At 37.1% G+C, this 26180-nt stretch overlaps 3 protein-coding genes across 3 annotated transcripts; 1 reads left to right on the top strand and 2 right to left on the bottom strand.

Moving 5' to 3' along the window:
- Window positions 1-184: 184 nt before the first annotated feature.
- Phf5a (PHD finger protein 5a) lies at window positions 185-2417 on the bottom strand. Its single transcript, XM_078186837.1, has 5 exons — window positions 2209-2417; window positions 1950-2140; window positions 1628-1723; window positions 409-472; window positions 185-325 (listed from the first exon to the last, which is right to left on the bottom strand). Exons 1-3 carry the CDS (start codon window positions 2258-2260, stop codon window positions 1634-1636), a joined length of 333 nt encoding a protein of 110 aa, XP_078042963.1. The 5' UTR covers window positions 2261-2417; the 3' UTR covers window positions 185-325; window positions 409-472; window positions 1628-1633.
- Window positions 2418-2689: 272 nt separating this feature from the next.
- On the top strand, window positions 2690-4381 carry LOC144473187 (uncharacterized). The gene is made up of 4 exons (XM_078186833.1): window positions 2690-2896; window positions 2956-3054; window positions 3718-4006; window positions 4082-4381. Exons 1-4 carry the CDS (start codon window positions 2795-2797, stop codon window positions 4288-4290), a joined length of 699 nt encoding a protein of 232 aa, XP_078042959.1. The 5' UTR covers window positions 2690-2794; the 3' UTR covers window positions 4291-4381.
- Window positions 4382-4518: 137 nt separating this feature from the next.
- Zip (myosin heavy chain 10) lies at window positions 4519-26177 on the bottom strand. The gene is made up of 12 exons (XM_078186831.1): window positions 25821-26177; window positions 18773-18929; window positions 18331-18449; window positions 16227-16250; window positions 14805-14897; window positions 14557-14719; window positions 13781-14470; window positions 13059-13705; window positions 11139-12983; window positions 10797-11066; window positions 8870-10290; window positions 4519-8035 (listed from the first exon to the last, which is right to left on the bottom strand). The coding sequence occupies exons 1-12, from the start codon at window positions 26175-26177 to the stop codon at window positions 7909-7911; spliced, it is 5913 nt and encodes a 1970-aa protein (XP_078042957.1). The 3' UTR covers window positions 4519-7908.
- Between the last annotated feature and the right edge of the window lie 3 nt (window positions 26178-26180).

Raw genomic sequence — 26180 nt, 5'->3', positions numbered from 1 at the left:
CGCTTCTGAAAACACTTTCAAGCCGGTTCAAAACCTGTACAGACGAAATAAATCAAGAAACAAGTTTACAATCGTGCTTGTTAATTTTTATTGAAAGTATTCACTTTAACAATATTGATTTCTCAATCATCTTATGAAAATAAACGCGAAATGTTCACGCAATACTTACCAATAATATGTTTCGATTCAATATGACAACAATATTTCATTTAGGTCATGATTTCTTTTTAATTTAATTAGAAAAATTTTTCCTCTGATTGCTGGAAGTTCAAATGACAACGCAATGGCAGTGGCCTAAATAAAATTGGCTACAACAACCTGTGTCCTGAAAAACAGACAAAATACGTTAGACTTCGTTAACAAAATTAATTCGAACAAATAATGATCAGAGAAATATACGCAACTTACTGTCTTTCTTGGAATAAATTATGATTCTGTAGACTATCAGGATCTGGTAAGGCTACGTGGACACCTGTAAAAATCAAGAAAATAATTACTTAAGGTTTTTCTTTCGGACGTTTTAAAATAATGAACTCTACATATAAAGTAATTTTTCATCGCGTAAATTTAAACGAAAGAAACATATCTGTCGCAAAAGCGACTCGTAGTTTAAACTGTTCCTTTATTGGCCTTAGTGTACATAGAGAAGATTCATTTATGATCGCTTCTTTTGTACGTACGGAGAACTTAGCAAACGAGACTAGTTTCGACAGTGTAAAGAATGTTTTTAGGTAAGCAAATGATTATTTTCAAGACCGATAGAGTTTATAACAAATAAAAACCACGACGGAAATATTTTTGGGGGAATGTAAAAAGGTAACTAAATCCTTTTGGTTCTGTTTTTGTAATTGTATCGCTCGAAATATTTCAAATATTGTATTTTTCCCCCCAGCATAGCGATTAATGAGTCTAGACAGCATGCAACAAGGAACAAATAAATTTTGCAGCATAAAGAAAATTGTATTGCACAATTGTTCAACTTTCTATTGACTGATGTGTTTATTTCATTCTTTGTTGCATGTTCGTATCCCATTTAATATTAACTTATACAACGCACACTATTGTAGATCTAAGGGTTTTTATAACGGTGCTCCAAAATATCTGAATATTTTCTCCTATTATCGCTTCTTAACATTAGATGGAGACTTTAAGGAACATGTATCTTCGGCTTACACCATAGTACACAGTAATTGTACATAGAGTCCATTAATGGGGGAATGGAAGATAATGGGTAGGTGGTGTGAAATAAAGATGATATCACTGTTAACTTTACTGTTAATATTCAAATTGATTAATGAAACATTAATCAGTCTTTCAATCAAAAAGATCTGAAACTTTAAAGAACCTTAATTTTAAGTATGGCGATTGTTTACTACAGCTATGTACCAGTGCACGCAATTACATAAGAAAGATAAAAGCTCGAATCCTTAACTTTTGTTTATAGGAACGGTCCAGTAACATTATTTTTATTAAAAACTATAATGAAATCACTAGATGCGCGTTTAGAGGACTTTCCAATCAAAATTTACTTGCTTAGTTACACAATTGAATTAGAAGAACTCGCTTACGGAGAAAACGATTTATTCAAAATTCATAAAAAAATTTTAATGTACAAATAGCAAAATACCGGCTTTTATCTTCTTTTGAATCCATATTTTTTTCTTTCGTAGAATAGATCCGTCTTCGAACTTCCAAGATTCACGATCTTCGGACAACCGTCTCTCTGGAAACAAATCACTTCTTAGCATCACAATGCATTTAAAAAAAAAATCATTTTATCACTAGCATAAATCTCGATCATTCGAACTCTGTTGAAATTCCCGCGCCGCAATATTCGCTACAGCCTTACCGGCAGTTGGTAATGCAATATCTTTTAAAAACAAAAGAGCCTAAGTATTTTCAACAATATATCAACATTGTCTATACTTATAAAAGAAATTATAACTCACATCTTTTTCTTGAATTGTGCACTCTTTACAATAATATGCATCTGAGACGCCAGGTCCACCACAAATAACGCATCGACCCTGGTAAGAGCCATAATTACATTCGTCGCAAATTCTGACAAGAGTGCATGGTCGCACGTATGAATCGCATATCACGCATTTACCGTCGCATTTCTCACATAATCGTCCAATAGCTGAAATCAAGAAATTCAAATAACACATATGCATTGCTAAACTGTACAGACATAACCTTAAAACTCACCGACACCCGGTTGTTTCCTGCAGAAGATCAAATCTGGATGATGCTTAGCCATTTTTGAATGTACATACAATTATTTAGGTACTAATAATACAATTACGTGTAGATCAAAATGGAGTTCCGTTGGTTAACAATTCATAAACTTATGATAAACAAGCACTTTGGTCAATGGTTTGATGTCATACTTAAACTATGGCGTTAACCTAGATTGGCGTTGACATCAACGTTTTGTAACCACGTGGCAGAAATATGAATTTTGAAAAGCGCGCAATTTTCAAATCGTGTAATGGTATGACAGATATCTTAAAAGCATTGCTTAATCGTAAAAGTATAATAATATACTTATAAATGACTGGATCGAAACCAGTATTTTATTACGTTGAGTTCAGTACGGTACGCTATTAATATTTAAGTAAAATTTATTATTTTTTCTCCTGTGGTAAATTACTTTCTAGATAGCAAACATTCTCGCAAGATTATTCGTATGTTCCTACATGAAACAAGTACAAAAGGCAATCTCATATATTCAAAGCAAGCGTTTATAATTCGCTATAAATTGTAACAAATATTTCTGTTAACAACAAAGAAAATGACTGATAAATCGATCCATGAAATGGCCTATTGTGGCAGAACAGCAGATATCAAACGTCTTCTCAACGAAAATGAGAAGTTAAAATCTGAGAAGGACATTGTACGTACTCAATTTGTTTTTAGGTTATGGTGTCCGTCATAATTAATTTTGTTTTTTAGACAGGGCGTACCTTAATTCATTGGGCAGCTCTTGGTGGTCATTATGATCTGGTTGAATATTTATTGTCACTTGATGTACCAGTTGATTCCACTGACGATGTGAGTATCCTCAATTTTGTTAAAATACATGTACGACAAATTTGAGGCGTCAATAAGTAAAAGAAGGGTATAGAATTTTTTAGGAGAATTTATTGTAATGGTACCACATGAAAATGCAGACGATAACATTATAAAGCATAATTAAATTGTTCTTTGAAATTCTGATAACAATTATGTTAATTAATTATATTTTGTGTAGTTATCGTTTGGGTCTTTTTATGCGAAATCGATGTAGCAGAGTCTTCTAAACAATTTAGAGTGCTTGGTTTACTTTTTGGTTGTTTAGTTTTACCACAATGAATGTTTTCATACGTCCCTGCATTGTGCACTTGTGAACGAATGTGGTGCCTCTTTCGGAGGAATAATGTAGCTCTTTCTGATGTCTATAATGCGCCGATTTGATCAGTGAGAAAACGCTCAAACTGTTAGCCAAATACCGACCAAAAAACTCTTCTATCATTTTTATAAATTCGTCGATAATTTGGTTAACAGTTTGAGCGTTTTCTCACTGCACTAATTGGCGCTGTACGAACTTGGAACGGAATTCTTTCACCAAAAGATAGATAAAAACCTAAACCATGGATACGAAATTGTTCAGAAGAATCTACCGCGTATTATCCAAAATTATGAAATGCTTCATGCAAAATAATTGCTCATTTTTAGACAGACATGACGCCCTTAATTATTGCGGCATCGGCTGGCCACGAAAAAGTAGTGAACATTTTATTAAAAGAAGGTGCGAACATTAATGCAAGAACACAAACAGGTCATTCAGCACTACAATATGCTGCATCGAAGAACTGGGAGGCGATTTGTGTAGTATTATTAGAAAAAGATGCTGACGTGAATATCGTTGATGAACGTGGTGCAACACCACTGCATAGAGCTGCCTCAAAAGGCAACATTAAAATTGTGAAACTTCTTTTAGAGTGTGGCAAAGATTTAAAAATAGGTTTGCATTTTCCCGCATTATATTAGATGCTTTCTCTTAAACAGAATATTTTAAATAATTTTTATTTATTTTTAGACAGCAAGGATGCTGACGGCAATACTGCATTGCACTTAGCATGCGATGAAGATCGAGTTGATGAAGCGAAAGTGCTAGTTCGTAATGGCGCCAATTTGAATATACAAAATAAACAGAAAAAGACGCCACTGGATCTCGCTGGCCTGGGATTACAGCGAGTATTGAAAGAGATCGCACAAAATGACTCTTCAGTTAATACAAACGTTTAGTATTTTTTTACATTGTTATCTAACAAATGATGCAATCAATTTGTATTTGATCAATGTATTTATTAAATAAAATTCAAAGTAAATATTTTAATCGCATGTAGCTTGTTTGGTAACATGACCGGCAGCGTTACAAATTATGTACAACCATTAAAAAATTCCATTGAACAATTATTGCAACGAATCGTATTGTTATGGCAATTTATTAAATTATTGAAAATCACTGACCTGAGTAACAATACCTCTACCATTCAGTTCCCAGCATATATTATAGTGTTTGATTATACCTATGTATAAAAAGTTTCATTGGTCAGATCATGGTAAATGTTTTTTAAACCGCCTTTTGCATACAAAGAAATAAATAAAAGAATGTAAGGTGGCGAGGATTTGTTTACAGAAATTTTGGATGGTTTATAAAAAATACGTTCACAGAGACTCCAACTTTTATCCCATATCCAATGATTATTCTTTAGAATAAGGAACTCCCAAAAATTTTCGATCCGATGTTTCCATTTCTTTTTTTGTGTTTCTGCATCATATTGGTGTTAGTAAATATAGAAACATGAGAGTACAATAGCGTCGTCTTATCAGTTAAATAAAAAAATAAGTATATTAAAGTCTAAGTAATTTATGGCCACATTCACACACGTCTACGTTGATGATAGTCAACGTTGCAAGGCATACATGTAAACGATTGTACATTGATACAAAATTTTACAGCAAAAGAGTACTAAGGATTCGTTTACTATTGTTATTATAAATCCTCGAATTAGTTAATCTTAATGAAATAAATGTTCCACTGTAAATATGTATAATCAAGATATACATCATTTAAAAACTGTTATTACGCACAGCGATTACAATGGAAACGGCAACCAATGGGATACAGTTTTAACACTTATCCAAAAATCGAAAAATGGAAGTAGTTGGTTTCAATTTAGCACGCCTAGATAATTATAAAAATCTGTTTAAGTATCAATTCCACGTTGGTAGCATATTGTTGCGCATGAAGTGGTCATTCTCCAGTAATAATTAACGCTAGTGATAATTAAGGACACGTATAAAAATTGGAACAGTCCTTTTTATCATTATTTTTCATATATCACAAAAGATTCGAAACCTTCTAAAATCGCTGGTCTTGCTTAAGAAAATGTTTGTAATCTACCGCAGACCATTTTCAAATATATAAATCAACAATACTAATCACTTGATGCGCAACATTATAATCCTCGACGTTAACACACTTATCCCGACGGACACAATTTATTACAGGGTATTCTCCCTTATTTATGAAATTATAATTTATACCTTATCAACTAAATTCGTCGAAAATGTGTATAACGTTTATTAAGTGTACTCCGGAGATGCTTAGATTTAATTAGAGTAATTGTGACCAATAACGGTCCGACAGTTAAGTGGCAGTTCGATCTCGAATTTGGAAAGCTCGCCTAAGAAGTCACTAGAAAGCCGTTTAACGTAAAAAAGCAGGCCAGTTCAGTTCGTGTAGAATTACTTAGCCGTATCAAAAAATATTATAGTCCTATACATATATATGTATACATATGTATATACATATATATGAAGAGAGAAAGTGAGAGTATACAATAAGGCGTGTAACTTCAAGGAATTACTCCCATCCTCTATAAAACACGTAAAAACGTTTGATGACAATCTCAAGATTTTCTAGATGATCCGGTTCTCCGTTTAAGAAAAACTAACTGTATAAAAACCATTTTTTCATTGTTCTCCGGATGCGGCGTATTCTGAATATGTAAATGCGCACATACACAGAATGTCTATATTTTTTCAGATGATTTTTTGCAGCAAGTGCTTTTGAAAACTTTACCCTGCAACTTGGTGGTCGGGGGTTACTCGTAAAGTTGCAAATTTCTTTTGGAAATATTTGTATCAGGATGAAATCTGGATGACATTTCGGAGTTTCTGAAAAATCTTTCTTTTATTAAGCTTGTTTACAAAAGATACAATCGTCCAGTGAACTTTGCAAAATAAAAGTTTATTTTCAATTGAAAATTTGCAACTTCATTCGACAATATCTCCTTGTAGGCGCGCTTAGTTTAGGGCGTGTGTTCATTGCACACTTCCTGCACAAAATCACCCCCATACAAATACGTATAACCCGCCCGTTAATCTCTTTTTGTCTGGTTTTTCAAAATACAATTTATTTTTTTATTTGTCTCGCACCATTGCCATTAGTTTTAGACATTTTCTTAACTTCGGTCGTCACGTTGATCATGAATACTGCTGTCACGCTATATACAGCTCATCTTCCGTAATTTCGCGCGACGTTATGGAAAAACTCTGAACCGCGATGCTACGGAAGAAATAGCGTATTCCTTTTTCTTTTCGTATAAATATTGACAAAAAGAGGTTAAAGCACGTTGTGTTTGAATGCACAAGAAATGCACACGTTGTAAAAAATGCATGTATAAAAACGCTCCGTTTCTCTTCCCTCTTTTATTTCACACGGCGATCTCGTGTAGAAAAAATTCAGTTTCACACGCACCGAAAAGTTTCCAAATGATCATCAGGCAATAACATTATTGACAAATGAATTTTGACAAAGTAATCGACATTTTAAAAAATTTTTGGAGCAGTTTTCGATGCGTTCGAAATCAGATCACATGAAACGAAGACGTTCTCGATCACCTCTGATGCATCGCGATCGTCGATTTCCGGTTCGTTCCGACAGGCAAGCACAAAAATTCCAAAAATAAACGAAAAATGTAGCTCGAAGGGGGTAAAAACAAAACAGAAAAACTTAAACGAGATGTTAAAGAGTATGAATTCTTCTTAAAAATAATAATACTTTCTCTTCGAAAGCCGGCGTTCCGAGTTCGAAAATTCACTCTCTTCGGAATCATCGAATACTTTATGGCGTGAAAAATTTTTTTGAACACTTTACTGACCGTCAGTAACAGCGAAATCGACAGAAAGTTAGACAGGTCTTGACCTCTCGAAACGACCCGACGAATCGTTGGCTCGATGATTAAAAACAATTACAAATAACATATTACGATTCTTTTGCGATAAAAATAAAAACTGCGATAATAATAATAATAATTAATATATATAATAATTAATTAATATAACTATAATATAATAGATATTAATGCTGCCCTAAATGTGGTGTTAATTCGTTATCGATTATGCAGGCCCAATAATATATTTCTAGTCTCGATATTACCCGGCATGATGTGGTAGCATTTCCCGCAAAGAACGATGAGACACCATGATTCTGAGAATTTCTATGGTAAAGCTTGTACAAAGTATGGCATCCCAGTGTCGTAAATCTGCATGAGATAGATCGGTGAGAGTTTATCCCGACGAGCAAACAGTTTCTAATGATTTCGTTCTGGTGGAATTGTTTGGGCTCGTCAATCTTTGCGGAATTAGGGTAAAATACTACTCAGTACGGCTCTGCCGAGTCTCTTATGTACAGAAGGAAGCCGGCCTCATCTAATGGCATCGTCGGGCGCACGGGAAATTTGAATCCCAACGCGAACCGCGCCGAAGCCGCGCGCCCCATGAACCTTGGTTTTCGTTTCTATGGGTTTCCTGCGTTGTGAGGGTTTAGTAAATAATTGTTGTATCCTCTGGTGTTTAATTGACGGTCTCTTCGCCGTCGATGCTCTCGTCCTGCGTTGTCGAGTCGTCCCCGGAGCCGCCGGTCTGAACGGAACCGCGTTTCAGACGTGTCGAACTCAGACTTATTGGAGGACCACCGCGTCTGTTAAATAATGAAATGCGTTAATGAAAGAATACAACAGTTTTCGCAAAATACAGCAATGGTTCCAAAATTGTAGCTTCCCACACACCCATGTTGAGGAACCATTGCCATTAGCAAGGGAACGTCTCCAACAGGAAAGTTTAAAAAGTTATGGAACTTTGAAAATAAAATTTCCAAAGTTTAATCATCTTTTCACATTCCTAATTGACGATCTTCCCTAGTAATATCTAAATCAAATATTTTTCTCTAGCGTTCTCCTTTGCAAATTAAAATTAGGTTTTTCACTATTCTAAACGGTATTCTGAATAACTAACCGACACGAATGGAAATCTTCGAGTCGGAAGGGTTTCTGTAACACTTTCTTCCGGTAGAACATTACCTTTTCTTTTTTCCATGGCACCTAGATGTTATTAAAAATACCATTAAAATATTAATATACTGTACAATTGACATTGAAAGAGAACACCTGAATATTTCTGTTAGAAATATTTAGGTGTCTTAATTTGTCTAACTTTCATCATCACAGAATATCATTTAGAATGTAATGAATAAATAATTATTAAAAACAGGGATTTAAAACCGATTTGATTTTAAACCATTATAGGTACTTCACATCAGTTTCAGTATTTGCTAACGTAATATTAATAGCAAAATAATACTGGTACTAAATTTGTGCTTGAAATGAAAATACTTTAGAAATTATACTGAAATAAGAAAATCGAAATAATGACTAATAATTACGGATAAATATAGTTTTTATAGAGATTTCGCAAATAGTGTCGTAAAATACCAATATTTTATATTCTAGTAGAAGTCCCCAGTTAAGAAACACACCTGAGTTTATTCTTAAGGTTCGCCACCTCCCTGTTAAGCTCCTCGTTGCTCTCCAGCATGTCGTCCATCTCTCTCTGCGCTTTCCTCTTCATGGCCTTGTGCCTACTGATCTCCTCTTCAGCTTCATCAAGCTGCCTCTTTAGCGCTTTCATCCTGGCGTTGACCTTCTCAGCCTGCTCCTTATACTGATCCGAATTCCTCCTTTCGTCCTCCAACTGCAAACTCAGTTCTTTCAGTTTCTTCTCCAGCTTCCTGTTAATCTTCTGCTGTGCGAATCTCTCTTTAGCTTCAGTCTCCAGCTGTTCGTCAAGATTATTGATCTTGGACTCCATCTGCTGTATCGTAGCCTTGGTCTTCGCCCTCTGAGCAGTTTCTAGCTCGGTCAACTTGGCCTTGAGCTCCTTGTTTTGTCTCTCTAGCAGATGTTTATGTGACTCCAACTTTTGCGTGCTGGATCTTTCAGTAGTCAAGTCGTTTGTCAGCTGTTCGATCGTTATCTGAGCTTTTCTAGCCCTATCCATGAACAATTCCCCATGCAACTGTTCTTCTTCAAAATCTTCTTCAAGAGTTGCAATCCTTGCCTCCAGTCTCCGTTTTTCATCAAGCATCAGTGTTCCTTTGTTGGCATTATTATTTAATTCCTCCTGTAGTTCATCCCTTTCGTTTTCAGCAGCTCTTCTAGCACGCTCGCTGCCGGCAAAGTCCTCGGTCAACTGCATCAAATCCGCTTCCAGACTCTTCACTTTCCTCTCAGTCTCCTTAGCACTCGCTGCCAACTCGTCTCTAGCAGCTCTAGCTTCATCTGTCTCCCTGGTGCTGTCTTTGATCTGAGCTTGCAACTTCTTCAGCTGTTTCAACGCATCCTCTTTGACTTTGTTGTGCATTTCGAGTTGTTGTTCAATGTCCTTGAAGTCCGCTTCCATCTTTTTACGTTGCGCAATAGCCGCTGCTCTCTGCTTCCTCTCGTCTTCAAGCTCTGCTTCAAGGTCGCGCAACTGCTTCACTAGACCCCTTCGCTTCTCCTCAGCCTGTTCTTCTTTAGCTTGAAGATCTCGCTCGAATTGGGTTCTCAGGGCTTGCATGTTCACCTCCAAGCGCAGCTTGGCGTCCTCTGTGAATTGCAGCTCATCTTCAAGTTCTTCAACCTGGGAACGTTGCTCTGCCAACTGGGATTCCAGAGCTCGTTTTGCTCTTTCTAGCTCGTGAACGTTCTTGTCTGCTGTTCCTTGGTTGTTCACCAGCTCGTCAAGCTCCGACTGAAGGCCGCGACGAACACGTTCAAGTTCTTCAACTTTCTCATTCATTTCGTCAAGTTCTCGGGTCAAGGATAATACTCGAGTCTCCTTCTCTCGGGCCTCACGTTCTGCCGCATCTCGTTGCTCCGCGTACTGCTCTGATACTGCCTTCTCTTCAGCTAGCACCTAGAAGAGTTAAAAATAATAATTAAACAATCGCGATCTACTTTGGAGACTTCATGACACTGACTCTACTGTTACATTATATGACAATGTAAATATGACATGGCTGAGTATGAACTATGTGTTCATGAGACTTACAAATGAAAATGGACACCTTACGTACTTGTATAATTGTAGTAGCGTATTAACATTAATTAGATCAATTTAAAAGGCGCCTCTCTAAAGTTTTGCTCTACTAGCTATAGTGATAGAGATATGTATAATTGATTCTCAAAAATAGTTCGTAAGGTGCTGCAAAACATTAAATCCAAAAAGATAATATAACATCAAATGAGTAAAAATATTATTATTAAAAACTCACAGAAAGTTCCTCAAACTATCGTTAATAATAAAAGAAAGTAATATTCATAAGTAACTCTAATTTACAACAGCGTAATAATTAATGCCAGAGATGTTTAAACAAAGTATACAAGCTGCTTCGAACTAACTAAAATTCTTCTAATAATTACCTTGTCGAAATTCTTCTGTTTCTTTTCCAATTCCAGCACCTTAGCTCTCTGCGTTTCGAGTTCAATAATACTATCCTCCAATTCCGCTTGAATCTTTTTCTTTGATTTGTCCAGTTTATCGTTGGCAGCCTGCAGCTCCTCAACCTGTCTTTGAATTCCTTCCATATCTTTGAGACACCTCTTTCTAGCTTCCTCCAAGGCCACAGCAGCCTCCGCTTCGTCATCTGCCTTCTTTTTCGCCTCCGCCAATTGTACAACCAAACCAAGTACCTGAACAAAATTAATTATTAATGTGACCGTTTGCGGTGCTAGCTAGTCAAGAAATTCGATCCTTATCCATACCTGTTTATCCAAGGCTTTCTTCGCTTCCTCCTCTTCCTCCAATTGATCATGCAAACTCTCTTTTTCACTCTCCAATGCTCTCAGCTTAGAACTCAATGCCAGCTTTTGCCTTGTTTCTTCCTCTAGCTGTTGCTGAAGTTCAGTAAACTGGGACTCGCAAGTGGCAGAGGCCTTCAGAGCCGCCGAAGCTTTCAGCTCTGCAGCTTCTAGCTGTTGCATGACGCTGTCATACTCTTGTTGCAACTTCGTAACTTTTTCAGCAAGTTCTTGTCTATTCCTTTCTACTTCGGCAAGCTTGGCATTGATTTCAGCAAGCTGTTGCTCCGCTTGTTTCCTCCTCCTATCAGATTCCTGCCTGCTAGCACTGACAGATCTCAGTTCTGAAGCTAAATCAGCATTTTCAGCCTCTAGAGTCCCCTTCGCTTTCTCTAACACTGCCTTAGTCTTCTTTAGAGCATCCATCTGTTCATTTATGGCTGTTAATTCCTGAGTGTGCTTATGACGCATATCTGCAAGCGTGGCTTCATGAACCGAAGTCTCTTCTTCGAGGTTCTTCTTTAGTGTCGCCAGTTCTTGCTCCCGCTTACTCCTCAGTTCCTGCTGAGCCGCTGTGGTATCCAAAGAATCCAGCAATTCATTTTTCAAGGCCTCCAGTTCCTCGTTCAAATCGCGCTTCAGCTTTTCAGCCTTGCTCCTAGCAGCCTTTTCAGCCTCCAAATCCTCCTGTAACTCAGCCAGCTGAGACTCCAATTCTCGCAACGCCTTCTGCGCGTGAGCTTTCGCTGCACCTTCCTCGTCCATTTTCGCCATCACTTGGTTTAATTCCTCCTCGCGTTTCCCCAACTGCAACTGCAACTCCTCCACCTGCGTCTTTTTTTCAATCAGCTGCTCCTTTAAGTCTGAAACTTCCGTTTCAATCTTCCTCTTCGATCTGTCTACTTCCTGTCTCTGCAGATGATCCTTTAACAATCTCTGTTCCAGATCTGCAATACTTATTTCATGTTTAATTTTCAGCTTGAACAAGTGCTTTGCCTTTTCCTCCTCCTCAGCGAGCGTCTGGGAAAGATCATTCGCTCTCTCTTCCAGGAGCTTCTTTTCCTTTAATAATTTCTGATTTGTATCATCAGACAACGCCAAGTCCTCTTCCAGTTTCTTGATTTTAGCGTCACATTGCACTTTTTCTAATTGCAGTTTCTGCCTGGCGGCTTCCTCTTCTTCCAACTGTTCCTCAAGATCACTGATGTTCAGCTGCAACTTTTTCTTCTCTTGGGTCAATGCTGCGCTCCTTTCCTCTTCTTCTTCGATCCTTGCTTCTAAGTCGTGAAGAATTTCTTCTAATTCCTGCTTCCTTGCTGCTAATCTTGCTCTCATCTCCTCAGCTTCTGCGCATAATTCTACCTCGGCTTGCAATTGCTCGGCTAATACTGTCTTTTCTTCAATAGCTTGCTGATATTTTCTTTCGTACTCTTGTGAAGAATGCAACTGCAGTTCCAATTTGTCCCGCACCTGCTTCAGTTCATCCTCCTTCTGGGTCAATTTTTCTTCTTGCTTTGTGACTTCTAATAATGGCTTCACTTTGGTATATAAACGCCACCACTGCCAATTTCTGAGTTTTAAATATGCTGCACAATTTCTTTGGATTATCCTAATGGCGTTCAGTTGCTGGAGACGTTTCTGGTAATTCCTACGAGCCAAAAAGCCGCGGCAGAACGCTTGGAAGTTTACGATTATGTCTGTGATTTTATAGTCGCGCTCTTCTTCAAGATGAGCTAAGACTCCAGCACGGAAGAAAATCTTCGATTGACCTACTCGATAAAGATTGGGATCTAATTCCAGTGCCTGAATCTGAAATAAAAACATGTGCATTTTATAAATGATATTTGAATATGTCAAAAACTATTATAATGAACTAATATTTACCATTTTTTCACACGCCTTCTTCCCGTCCATGAAGCCTTTGGGAATAGCATTAGGTGTCAGGAGTTCATATCTCTGTCTAAATTCCTGGAAGGGTATTCTATTCGGGAATCCTTGACGGCAAATTCGAATTCCTTCCAAGACACCATTGCATCTCAACTGCTCTAGTACTAGAGGAGCATCAATCTTTCCGGCCCGCTTCTCGTGATTAGGTATAATACATCTGACAAAGTTAGGATTAGTATTTCTGAGCGTGACCATTAGTTTCGCCAGTTGCTCTTTGTACAATTGTGAGACCGTTCTAAACATTCCTTTCCTGGTCCTTGCACCAAATTGTGTATCGGTTAAAGCTTGTTGGGCCATTCCAACGATCTCAGCGTCCTTCCAAATATGACAGACGAAGGGATCCTGCGAGTTTTGCAGAAGACTGACCACATTTTCATTCAACGGATCCATGTTTTTCATCAACCACTTCGCAGCAGAGTAATCAACTTTCCCAGCATAATGAATGATAGCAAAGTCTGCGACGCCTCTGAAGTCGGTTTTCATGAATTTGGGATGCACACTGTGTGCTCCCACTAATTTCTCTACAAACGTCTTATCCGTAGCTTTTGGGAACCAACACTCCTCATCCAACAGTGCCATGATACCTATTGAGGAATTAAAAGCAACTGTTTAGTCTCAACAAGTGAAACATGAATAGACTTCAAGATCTTTGATCTTACCCATGGGCTTGTCAATGAGATCTATGGTTGGCTGTAGATCCAGACCAAAGTCTATGAACTTCCACTCTATGCCTTCCCTCTGATATTCTTCCTGTTCGAGAATGAACATAGTGTGGTTGAACAATTGCTGGAGTTTCTCATTCGTGTAGTTGATGCACAACTGTTCAAAGCTGTTCAACTCGAAGATCTCAAAACCAGCCATATCCAGAATGCCAATGAAACTGGCGCCTTGCCTCTTTGTACGATCCAGGGACCTGTTGATTCTGTTTACAAGCCACCTGAACATGCGTTCATAGCATGCTTTGGAGATCGCTTCGACAGCAAACTCAACCTGCTCTTTGGTTTGGGCCTTAGTCACAAAATCCCTGCCGACCTTGATCCGTGGCTTCAAGAATGCTTTCGTCATCTCTGTAACGCTCAAGCCCAACAGGTGGGAGATCTTCTGGGCAACTGTGTTGTCTGGTAGTGTGGCCTGATCAGAATTTCTCTCCTGACGAAACTGCATCGAACCGAACAGCATCACCGCAGATACTATGCGGAAGATAGAAGAAAAGTCCTCGTTGGTCATTCCCATTATGTGCATCGATTTCACGGTCGAGAAGAACTCTGCCGAATCATCTACTCCTGGCACTGGTAGTGCGCCATTTGAGAGGAACGGATAGTGTTTTGGATCCTCCAAAATAAACTCCTCTAAAAAATGTAGATCTTATAGAATGTAGACAATATGTATGATATAAAGAATGTCTTTCTCTTTGTTATCGAATAGCATCACTCACTTTTCTGCTCTGCTGAAGCACCTGCAAGGAGCTGATAAAATATATGGAAGGTCCTTTCATCCTTTGCTTGCCGAATTGCTCGCGATTTCTCCAAGAGATAAGTTTCTATGTTCGCCCCAGCTATGTATCCCGATGCATCGAAGTTTATTCGAATGAATTTGCCCTGAATGAACGCGATAAATAAAAATTTTATTGTGTTCATGGAATTTTTGGGACATGAATTATGAAATTAATTAACTGTTACTTACGAAACGTGAAGAATTGTCGTTCTTTACTGTTTTGGCATTTCCAAAGGCCTCCAAAATGGGATTCGCTTGCAGAAGTTGCTGTTCCAATTCGCCCTATTGTCAAATATCATTTAATTAATGAAGACACGGCGCTTCTAGCTTCCAAGAAACAGACATATATTGCCATTGTATATTTAACTCTCTAATGCTTTCTAATTTCAATGAATATTGTTATATGCAAAAATATGAGCATCTGTTAAAAAGGGAACGTATATTGTTACAGTGAAAAAGCGAATTTTTTAATTTTAATAGCGATCTTTTTATGCTAGAAAATTAAATATATTAAATAATACTGCCCATAATGTATTATTAAAGTAGTCAAATCATTACGACATTCTAGCAGAATTTAATAATTCACAGCAACAGTTACAAAAACGAAAAACTTTAAACTTTTTAACTTTGAAATATATTAATAAACTACAAAGAGTTAAACTGTTTTAATCATTTGCAGAAAATTAATCTTAAAATTAATTGTATTAATAGTCGAGACAACAAATGAGGAAGATCTGAAAGCGTTTGCGTCAGTAATTCAATCATTTTAAAACAACCTTCCTAAATTGTTGTTCTTATTATCTTACATGTTAGTAATCAATATATAACTAAAAGAACCTTTTTGTTACCCACAGGCCACAACGATTAACTGAAAAAGTCGAAATAAAAAAGAGAAACAATAACAAGCATACGATACACATACATACGCAGGTGCAAGCACGACACAGGACACATTGATAAGTAATTCAATCAATCGACTCTCACGTTAATTACCGCAAATTTATCCGAAACGCATCCCGAACCCTAAATCCAGTGAGCAGCGAGCAAGACATGGGAGATATTTGTGTTACCATTCTACAGAATCTTTCATTCTTTGTTAAATAAACAAATTATCTTAAAAATGTCCCCGTTAAATCAACACCAACTTGTTAGTATTAAAAGTGTAATCAGAGTGGGCGTGGAGGTCGTTTTTTCGCAAAATACAACACAAAAACAAATACACGATTAATTAGAGTACAATGATGCTCGAACGATTTGTTTTCATTAACTTTGAATTAACTCTACCACACAAGTAAACAGAAGTCATAACAAACACGTTTCTTAAAATAATTTATGTGACCAAACTTGGAAGTTTCAATGACAGCATCACGGTACTCAAGAACCAACTATCAAACAAGTGACAATACACAGTAATTATTAAATAATTACAAAAAAAAACATTATTTTAAATACAATTTTTCAAAATTTTTTTAATTTGGAATTTGCGTTAATTCTTTATCAAAGCGATGGAAAACGAGGGTAAATAATAAAAAAAAAGTAGACAAAGAGCAGATGTAGCAGCGTAATTATTGCGTGAACAGAATTGTTGATCATTTTATTGTTTTGACTTACTATGATTAATGCTGGACACGGTGTCTAGGTGTGTTGTGGCCGTTGAAAGTCAGCACCGGGAACGAAAGAACGTGCAAAGTTAAATTCACGAGTCCAAGGTCATTTGTGCATTGTTGTTTCTATTTGTTCAAAGGAAGCTTTCCTTGCACACCAAATTAATTAATAAACAATTTGTACATCCGGACGAAGATTTATATCTCGAAACAAAAAATTACGAAAATTAGGGCTATCAGCGTGACACGTACTCAATGCATCCATTTTCATTCACCTTTTCAATTCTTAATTAAAGATTTCATTTCTTAGGTAATTATTGGGAACATCTAAACGACTAAATATGCATTCTAAAATTTAAATAAAATGCTCAATCCTTAAATAATAAATAGCAGCTGTTATTTAAGCTGTTCTACCTTTATGAAAAGAAATGGCACAATCTCATTCGGCTCATTGCAAAGGGCAGATCATCTACTTTCTCTTCCCCAGATAGCAATACTTTTCCGGTGTGAAACAAAAGGTTATCTCTTCTTCGAAAATTTCGTCGAACAGTTGTCTAAGGGACTCTATAAAATTTTCTACAAAAATAGAATTGCCGGGCCAAACAAGCCAATAAAATCTCACGTACGACGCTCCATTCCCGTTCTAGAGCGATCCGAATGGAAGGCGCGCCGAAAAAAAAGGCGATGTTTTTCCTGAAAGGATCACGCCGCAATAAATAATAATTCTAAGCATCGTTCCGGCCCGATGGAATGCATAATTAATTCCACGGGATTAAACGGCGTGACGCGGCGGCAGCAGCGGAGTCACGTGTTGCGCAAACCCTCGTTTAAACAATTTCGCGTTCGAAACGCAGCTGCCAGCAACGTCGAATTATGAAACGACGGCGACGCCGATTTTTTCCTATATAAGAGCAGAAGTTTCGAGGCGGTACTCCGGTGACTCAGAACTACTCGAGTGACTCAAAGCCGTGTTGGGCCGATAAGTGGATCGTTTCGCTGAAAAAGGAAAGATCCTTCAAGAGCCAGTGATCTATGATGGCCTATCGCGATCGGAGAACAGGCTCATAGTATTCAACGGTCGCGCAACCGTCTCCGGCCAATGGTCAATTGCGCAACGGTTTTTCCGCGCCAAAAAGTCGCGGTTTGTCGAAACGAAGCAGTTTGAACACCACTGTGAGAAAATGAATCAATTCGCGGTTAAAAACTACATCGATTAGACTATTTGAAAATGGATGTTTTTCTTTAGGAAAATATAGTTGACCTTTGCGTTAATTAATCAATTTATGCCGCATTGAACGATGTAAAATAAGATGACACCGTCTTGGGAGAAAGTGTCGGAAAAGTGAAAGAGAAAGTACGTTGGAGTTTACCGACGGTGGTCGATAAGGTAGAACTGCGACGCGCAAAAATTTTAGAACGAAACCATTGATCGACAAACACGAAACAGGACACCGTGTAGGAATGCAAGATTATGACAAGTTGAAGAAACGGAAATTAGATTCGAGATAAAATTGCGAGAGATAAAGTGTCGAGTTTGCACAAATTTTGTTTGCTCCTGTCTGTTGAAACAACTGACTCACTAATTGGTGTACATACACTGTTCTCATACAAGATCTCTTATCACCGGTAAGAAAATAATAAAAATTGTAACATAGTCTAGTGAAAAGAATGGTGCAGTAGCCCAAAATCTGAATAGTGAACTCATAAAAGATATATACATGTGTCCACTCACAGTTCCCTATGAATAAGCTTCGATTACAGAGTGTTGAAAGAGGAAACTCAGTGCGGGGATGAAGTATTCTTATCATAATTCGAAAAAAATGGCTATTATCAAAATAGTTGAAAAAAATGTACGCTACCAAGGAAAGTATGTACAATTATGCTTCTCATAGATACAACCCTGCGATTGCATAAAAATACAATTACGCTTCTGTACACAAGTAAAGTAACACTTCCAAAAATACACTCTCGGAGTTTTTACATCTATTATCTTTGCATCCAGCGGATTCACCAAATCTAGTCGGTGAAAACGGTCCAACCAGAGTAGACTTCCAATCAAATTAGTCTTGGAAAAAGAGAGGAAACCTGGAAGCATTTCGTGATTGGCTTACCGCGTTCGATTTTGGCTTTGAGGCAGCAACGTACGCCAAATATTGGATCACTTTCTTCGTGTTTTCGGTTTTTCCCGCGCCGGACTCGCCGGTGCATAAAATCGACTGGTCCTCCCGATCTATTAACAGAATTGCCAGAAGAAATTACTCTATCGTTCCACACCTCCAATCTATTTCAATAATTAATTTATCCTCATTGTTCTATATAAACGTAAAACAGCGTTTTTTGAATTTCGAATCACTCGCGCTGTTGCGTCAGCTGATACACAGCTTACCCCATCTTCTGGGTAATGGCATGCGCACAGTATTTTGAAATTTGATTTACTCAAAAAATTAATCTTGTATCAAAAACAATGTCTATCCACAATTTTTATCAATTTTTATATGGGGAATCAGATAACTTATTTTTTACTATCGCAAATGAATCGTCCGTATTAATTACCCTGTAGCATGGAACGATATGCAGTATCTGTGATGGCGAAAACATGGGGCGGCACCTCATGTCTTTTGATGCCTTTGTACCTCTCCATTATCTTTTCCGTGTAGATTGACAGCCTTTTGTATGGATTTACTACCACGCAGAAGAGTCCGGAATATGTCTGTAATCACATAATTGATATCATAAGCAATTATATCACCAAGAAAAAATTTAGCAATTAATAATTATATTTCCGATTTATTTTGACCGATAATTTGGTATACTATCCAGTAAAAACAACAGACTGAAGTGAATGTGATGAAAAGAATATACATCAGTCAATGATAGTTGCACGATTAATTAATAACCGGCAATTGCACCGTTAATCGCGCTGTAATCATGTAGAAGCTTATTAGCATTCTAATGCCGCATAATTACCATTGTTCAATTACTATTCCATTTAAGAAGACGATATCAAGAAAAATTAGAAGACGATAAATACGATTAAGAATTTATGATTAAAACAATTTTGATATTTCAATTAATCCGGGTTTTTATATCTATACAAAATTCAGTTGATTTCATATTTTCTTTCGAACACTAAAGCATTGGCGAGACCGTTAGTAGCTTCAGCACAGGATGAATAATTTACGAGTTGAACGAAAAGAAAAGATAAAAGTGTGCGTCACCATTCAAGAAAGATGAGCAAGCGGATCAGTTTACACTTTACACAAATTCATGCCGACGTGTAACCCTGACAATATGTGGTTTAGAAAACGGTTGATATTTTCAAAGGTCAAAAATATTTTTATAAAAGGATAAATACTAATTATATTTATCATCTAATCTATTCATCTTTAAATTATTTAATTTTTTCTTATTCAGTGTCGTCTAAAATTCATTATACAATTTTTTCCTGCCATTTACCTCTTTTCGATTTACGTTCATGTATTTACTTTAAACTGTTATTTACTCCAGTATTTTCTATATTTTATTCTGTAATTATATTCTAATAATTTAATTATATTTATTCAATAAAAATGTTTACTCTCGTAAGAATTGTTTGCGATGTGTTTTTCAAATGAAGACTGTTTATTTTACAAGCATGGTATAGAGCAGTTGTTCAAGGCGGTTTTCCCTGAACAGTGGAGTTGCAACAATAGTCAGCGAGATAGCAATGGTACCGGTAGTGGTTTGATAAGAGGTTAAATAACTCTTGTTCGTCTCGGTACCAGAGATAAGAGGATAAAGGCAGGTTCATGGTGTCTTCACTGAAATAAACCGATGACCTAATAATCACTGGCAATAATCTTATTGTCACGCAACGTGGACCTTGTATTGTCAACTGCAGGCTATGTTCCAATCATATCTCCAGACATTTCCAGTCTTAACAATACTCCAAACAGAAAATCATGCAGCCACTATTAAAACTAATCGAACACTATCATGTAATAAAATAAAGTTAGACTAAAATAAATGAATAATTCGATTAATTCTTTCAGATCATAAAATGAATTCATCCTCAAATAATTCGTAAATTAGTCAATGCAACATCAATTTGTATCATACAACGAACAATTTCTTAAAATAGCGTATGGAAATTATAGAAATAAGAATTGTATTGAAAGAATTGAAGAGCAGCTGATTCAATTTCCGTCAAAGATTCTCCCGTTTGTTAACCGTATCGATGTCAAAAGGGTTCACAGTAAAATGGTAACAATCCACCACTATTTGATTCCCTTTTTTTAATAGAACTCCCACTCCTCTTGAAGGGACTCCGAAACCGGTCTCTCTCCGTGAGTGTTGTGTCGTCGACCTGCCTAACATTCCTGCTTATATGTAGAGCTTACTAACAATCACCGCCTCCAACTGCCTCTTAAGGAAAACCGCATCTTTGCTCGTATTGGTTCTGTCAAACGCCAAAAACCAATTTTGTTAACCAACGTACATCCGTTGAAAATCGAATATCGAAATCTACCCAAATTGAAACCCACCGTTAAAATTCTACGAAAAAAAGAAAGTTCCATAACTCACAGTGCAACGGTGCATCCTCTTGCATTTTGTGCGAGAGAAAATCGAAAACGAGTTCTGGAATCCTTGAGATTCCTCTCCTCCTTAAAACTGTACTTTTTAGTCGGGCATTAAGAAATCCTCGATCCGTGTTCTCATTTAATTGAAGCTCAATTAATGATCAGAATTTAAAAAGAAGAAATTATGCAGAACGCGAGAAGCAACGTTCGAACACGATGGTCTAAATTTACCATTTTTCTCTCTTCAATTAAATTAAAATGAAGAAGATACGAGACCAATAAAACAAAAGTGACGAAGAAAATGGAAGAAAATCTTTTAAAAACCAGACAGCGTAATAAAATAAATAATAAAAACAAAAGTATGTTATAGAATAAGGGAAAAGTGTCATAAAATGTTCGAGAACGAGAACAAATGAAATCTCTGTTAATTGAATTTATAAAATGACTCGATTGCGCAGGGTGATTCACCGAACACAGTCTGCCATCCTTTTTCCTGAAACTGCCCGGTGCACTTTAACGCCTTTAAAGGGAAAGTTGCATAATTTAAGGCGTGCATACTGCACCCAATTTTGTCTATACCGTGTTCCAACAGTTTCGAATCGCAATTTCTCTCTCTCTCTCTCTCTCTCTCTCTCTCGGACAAGAAGGAAATGATACAGAAGTAGAAAAATCATCGCTGGGATGAGTTCCTTGTGACGTCACGAAGGTTTGTGAAATAGAAAGTTCATGAGGCATCGCGTTCCCGGTACAGTGACGCATAACCATGGAAATTTAGTGAATCCCCCATCACTCTTATTTATGTTTCCTGAATTACCAGCTTCGACGATGAATTAAATGGAACTTTATGGCAACGAAATACGCCCAGCGGGTAGATTATGGTTCGCCGGACTATAGTGATGTTTTTGAATAGACTTAGAGGAAGGTGCACACGGCGGTCGATTCAAACATGCAAATCTTTTTTCGGACTAGCTAACCTTTTCGGTTGCGCACATCTTTATCTGATAGATCTTGGCTCGCACACGCTTCTAGATCCGATCCAGCGATCCGAAAATCTTCTGGTATTTTATCCGCGCGAATGTCAATAATTTCCGATCTTTTCCGAGTGCCTTGTTATTTCTTAAGACGATCTCTTAGAAAAAGTACCATTTTTACTTTACCACCCGGTATCTCCTACAAAAAAAGAATATTTAAAAAATAATCGTCCTACAGGTTCCGAAAGTAGAGACTTTCGCTGTAAAAATAAGCCTAATTACATTGCTCTACCATCTTTTCTCTTAGAGTTACAACAGCTTGAATTTTTGGCCACCGAGGAACCAGCGTTTTTTGACCACGATGGAACGGTACAAGAAGATGGTAAAAAGGAAGTTGAACTTGGAAGGAGGAAGGAAGAAGGTGTCAAGGTAGGGAGAGGATATGGGTGTGTGACGAAGCGAATCTATCCCGGAATCTGTGCGGTTTCGTCAGAGAGTTCGGTTTCTTTCCTAAGAAGACCGAAACTGTTTGTTGACTATAAATGGCACGAAGTCTTCAGCGAAACTGAAGCTCTTTCTCTTTCTCTCTTTTACCAGAGACCGGTGCTGTGTACAGTACAGCAAGCCCGGCGTTTATGGCACCGCGAGGAAGCGGGTTAAGGACACTCCTCCTTATAAGGATTCCTCCTTGATCGGTCTCATTCTCTTTTCTTCTCGCTTAAATTTGATAGATCGAGATGCGTTGAAGCTGCCGCGATCCACTTTTACCCTAATTGCTAAGCTAAACATTAATTCTCACTGCCCGAACACCCAAATCCGATTACCAAATTCACTTGTCCCGACGAGTACGATACCTTATGAGATATATTCAATTTTTCTCATTCTCAGAAGTGAATTAAATTATATAATATTCACAACTAAATTCTTTCGTTATACTGCTTGCAAATATTACTTTTTAAGTAGTTAACGAATTACTTATACATTAATTATACTCTTCGTGAATGTGCACCGAAAATAAATTACGAGATTAAAACATTTTTAGAGAATCTATAGACCCAATCATTCCTGAATTAATTATAAGAATATTCTTAATTAATTGAGCAAAGAATTATTCAGACTCCGATCAAATTCCGCGGCTCGTTCGAATTTTTATTTTCTGGATCGTCTTATATCAATTGGAGCATATTCTGAACAATGTTGCAGTTATAGTTGTAGCTATCAGTCTCCTAGGTTGGTTCATTGGTAAAAAATTCATCGAACCTTTTCGACGATGGCAAAGATTCGTATGATTTCAGAACATTGCACGGAATGCGATATATTGCGGATCGAAAGAAGAAAAATCAGCACGTACGAGGCACATGCATGACGTCATTCCTTCGTGTCCTAGAATGCCTGCCATACGTAAGCAGATATTTCTATATCGTAAGGCCCAATCGAAACTCAAATTCTTTTTTAATTAATCCCAACGAAAATCGATAAATTCATCGCTAAAACCGAGCCCCATGAAACCTCTATCAACGGAACCCCCGTTACCTGAACGCTATCATCCATTAAATCACCCTACAAAACAAATGCAGATTATTTCACGTATACAAATTTTACTCCGTTATTTTATTATATCTGATAATAGGAGATTCGTGATTATTAATGGATCAGTTAATATTATTTGTGATCGGAATATACTTGAATTTTCAGGAATAAAAATGGCACGGTTCGAATATATTTGAAAAGGGAACAATGCTAGTTCGCGTTCGATTCTCGATGCTCCCCTATCGTTCGAAACTTTGTACAACCGTATCTCGTGTAACCGCAGATTACTTAGTGTGGATACGTAAGTTCCACAAAGTAACCAGCGATAATGAAATTTCAAGAAAAACGATTAAGCCTGTAACTCTATCACCTCGCTTCACAACCAATCATCACAACCAAAATATTTTATAACGCTCCAAACTTAATTTCGATTTTATTCGAGTCCCAAATCAATTAAAAAGCACACTTGCTAAAAGCTTACTGAGCCCTCGAACAATTGCTTAAACATTTCTCCTTTTACAGATGACCCCCAGACAAAATAATTCAAATTACGATTACAGAAATAGTCTCTAAAAGGGATACTGCTAAAAATGTTCCCTAAAATGACCCCTTCAACAAATTACTAGAACTATATTCTAGAATGAACTCTGAAAGTAACTGGAAAAAAATAATTCTTAGAATGTTGCTAAATTATTTCTCTATTGATGTGACCCCTAAAAATTATTTGAGCTGCATCTTTCGAAGGTGTGGCCATGTATAGAACCTGGAGAAATATCTGGAGTTTAAATGGTCTTGAAGCCAAAAAACGCGGTGAGCCAATGTAAAGTGGAAGTAAGATACGACACTTATATCAGTTGCTGATAACACCTATGAGACGGGACGTGCTGCGGCCGTCCAATAACACGAGAATCCTACCTTCCCTTCGCCTGGAATAATTTTTTTAAGATCCATTTCACTGATGAGAAACGTTTCTTATATTTGTTTAGAATCATATCTGATAACATCAACTACCATAAAGTACTTAAACTTAATGATAGGTAATGGTTGCAGCATAATGTCCTGCCTATGTTTGCTAGCACAATGAACATTACATTTCGCGATAAGAAACGATAAAGATCGTTAGAACGGTGGAAGAAGCGATTTACGATTGCAAGCTAGTAATTAACTTTTAAGATTAAATGCTTTTCTCGAAAATATCACATTTTCAACTTTGGCAACTCTTTAATAGAATAATATATCTGTTTATAGCATTACTAACATTTAAGCCCGTTTAAATATGATAAAAAAATGTTTTGTAAAAAGTGCAAAGATTTTAATTTCGGGAAAGTTTTGCTCTTAGTTAGACTGCAAAAATTGTACAAAAGATTCTACAGACTATCCTGAATCTTTTAATAACCATGCAAACGCGTTCAAATTTATCCTTTGCTTGTACCAGGAATAATTTGTTGATTATTTGAGAAGAAGTCTGAGACTATTCCAATTTTTCCTGCTGAGGAGATAAGCATTCACTACTGTATATACTCTGTCCTAACTTATCAAAACCAATAACTCGTTTAAGACATTTATATGCCTCCAATGTGAAAACATTGTGATTAATATTATTCTTACTATCTATGATCTGAAAGTTTTAGTAGTATGAGATAGTAAATGTAAAAAATAGTAAACACTTACTAAATAATTAATGAGATAATAAAACTGCTAGACCAGAACAGATACTTGACCTAGGTTAGTACCATGTTTACATCTTCATCTATCTTTTTTCCTACAATCAAACCAATATTTTCTTTAATTCTCATGAAGCCAGGTATTTCCTCATTCTAGTGAAATAAATCTTTTGATCGCATTATTTCAATTACCTATATCATAATCAAGCTTCTATTGTTTTCATGTAGCACACTGCTCAGATGCTATCTAATAATAACCCTTCTCACATTAGATTATAGCAATCAGTGGCTTTGTGTCTGTTATCATTTACTTTTTCCTAATTTCATTGTTATCAGTCCAATAAAAGAACTATAATCATTTCTTAATGTCTATGATGTGCACTTAATAATCTATCTTAGTAAACATGTTAGTATCAATCATATTTTTAATGCAAAATAACAAATCACTCATTAAAATATGATCAAATAACTTCTGTTGTAATTATCATTTGAAACAAGGTTGCAAAGCTTCTTTCTATACTATTCTTTCGAAAACCCATCAATAGATAATATGTATTTCTGCATCACAGATACAACATTCAATAAATCATAAGGTAGTGCTTAATCTTATAAGGTTTTCTACATCCTCATACTACGGTTCATAATTTCCAGTAGAGGTATCATTGTAAATAATAACATTCTTTGATGGATGAACTGTTAATGCTAGGAGCACTAAATGTGAAATTAACAGCGCTACAGCTGATTTTACATTCCTCCAATTGCTAAGGTCAGGAAAACCTCCAGAACACTATACTAAAACCATGAGATCTGCATGACCAAGAGCTATCTCCAGTTGAAACTCCAATGACAGTAAAGTAGTGAAATCTGTCAAACTCACATAGATAAGGCCAGAGTAGTATCTGTCTTTGAGGTTATGCAGCACGGAGGCTTCGTTTAGGCACGTCAGCTCGGCCATGTCCTCGACCTTGTCGTACTTCGGCGGATTCATTTTCTGGATGTCGTCCTTGGCGACGTGCACGCGTTTCCCCGTCTCGGCGATTTCGACCTCGACCTCATCGCCGCGCTCGCCTTTGATCCCAGCCGCGACGAAGCCCTGGGTGTCGTGCGGCACCCAGACGAGCTTCTTTTGCGTCCATTCGGCTTGGGTTGCCGGATCGTTGAAATTGTTCCTGTCGACGGAAAGGAACCGCAGCTCGGGGTCCGAATGGTCCACCCTCGAGTCGACGTCCGCCATTTT

The sequence above is a fragment of the Augochlora pura genome, chromosome 7 (genome assembly GCF_028453695.1).
Source record: "Augochlora pura isolate Apur16 chromosome 7, APUR_v2.2.1, whole genome shotgun sequence".
Classification (NCBI taxonomy): domain Eukaryota; kingdom Metazoa; phylum Arthropoda; class Insecta; order Hymenoptera; family Halictidae; genus Augochlora; species Augochlora pura.
This window is presented reverse-complemented; position numbering and strand designations above follow the sequence as displayed.

Excerpts from the sequence above, each read along its gene's own strand:
- LOC144473187 (XM_078186833.1), top strand. The coding sequence starts at position 2,795 with ATGACTGATAAATCGATCCATGAAATGGCCTATTGTGGCAGAACAGCA. Across the intron at positions 2,897-2,955 it reads TAAAATCTGAGAAGGACATT|ACAGGGCGTACCTTAATTCA; the intron begins GTACGTACTCAA and ends TTTGTTTTTTAG. Across the intron at positions 4,007-4,081 it reads TGGCAAAGATTTAAAAATAG|ACAGCAAGGATGCTGACGGC; the intron begins GTTTGCATTTTC and ends ATTTATTTTTAG.
- Zip (XM_078186831.1), bottom strand. The coding sequence starts at position 26,177 with ATGGCGGACGTCGACTCGAGGGTGGACCATTCGGACCCCGAGCTGCGG. Across the intron at positions 12,984-13,058 it reads AGAAGGCGTGTGAAAAAATG|ATTCAGGCACTGGAATTAGA; the intron begins GTAAATATTAGT and ends TTTTTATTTCAG. Across the intron at positions 11,067-11,138 it reads AGAAAGCCTTGGATAAACAG|GTACTTGGTTTGGTTGTACA; the intron begins GTATGGATAAGG and ends AATTTTGTTCAG.
- Phf5a (XM_078186837.1), bottom strand. The coding sequence starts at position 2,260 with ATGGCTAAGCATCATCCAGATTTGATCTTCTGCAGGAAACAACCGGGT. Across the intron at positions 2,141-2,208 it reads CAGGAAACAACCGGGTGTCG|CTATTGGACGATTATGTGAG; the intron begins GTGAGTTTTAAG and ends TCTTGATTTCAG. Across the intron at positions 1,724-1,949 it reads GCACAATTCAAGAAAAAGAT|AGAGACGGTTGTCCGAAGAT; the intron begins GTGAGTTATAAT and ends ATTTGTTTCCAG.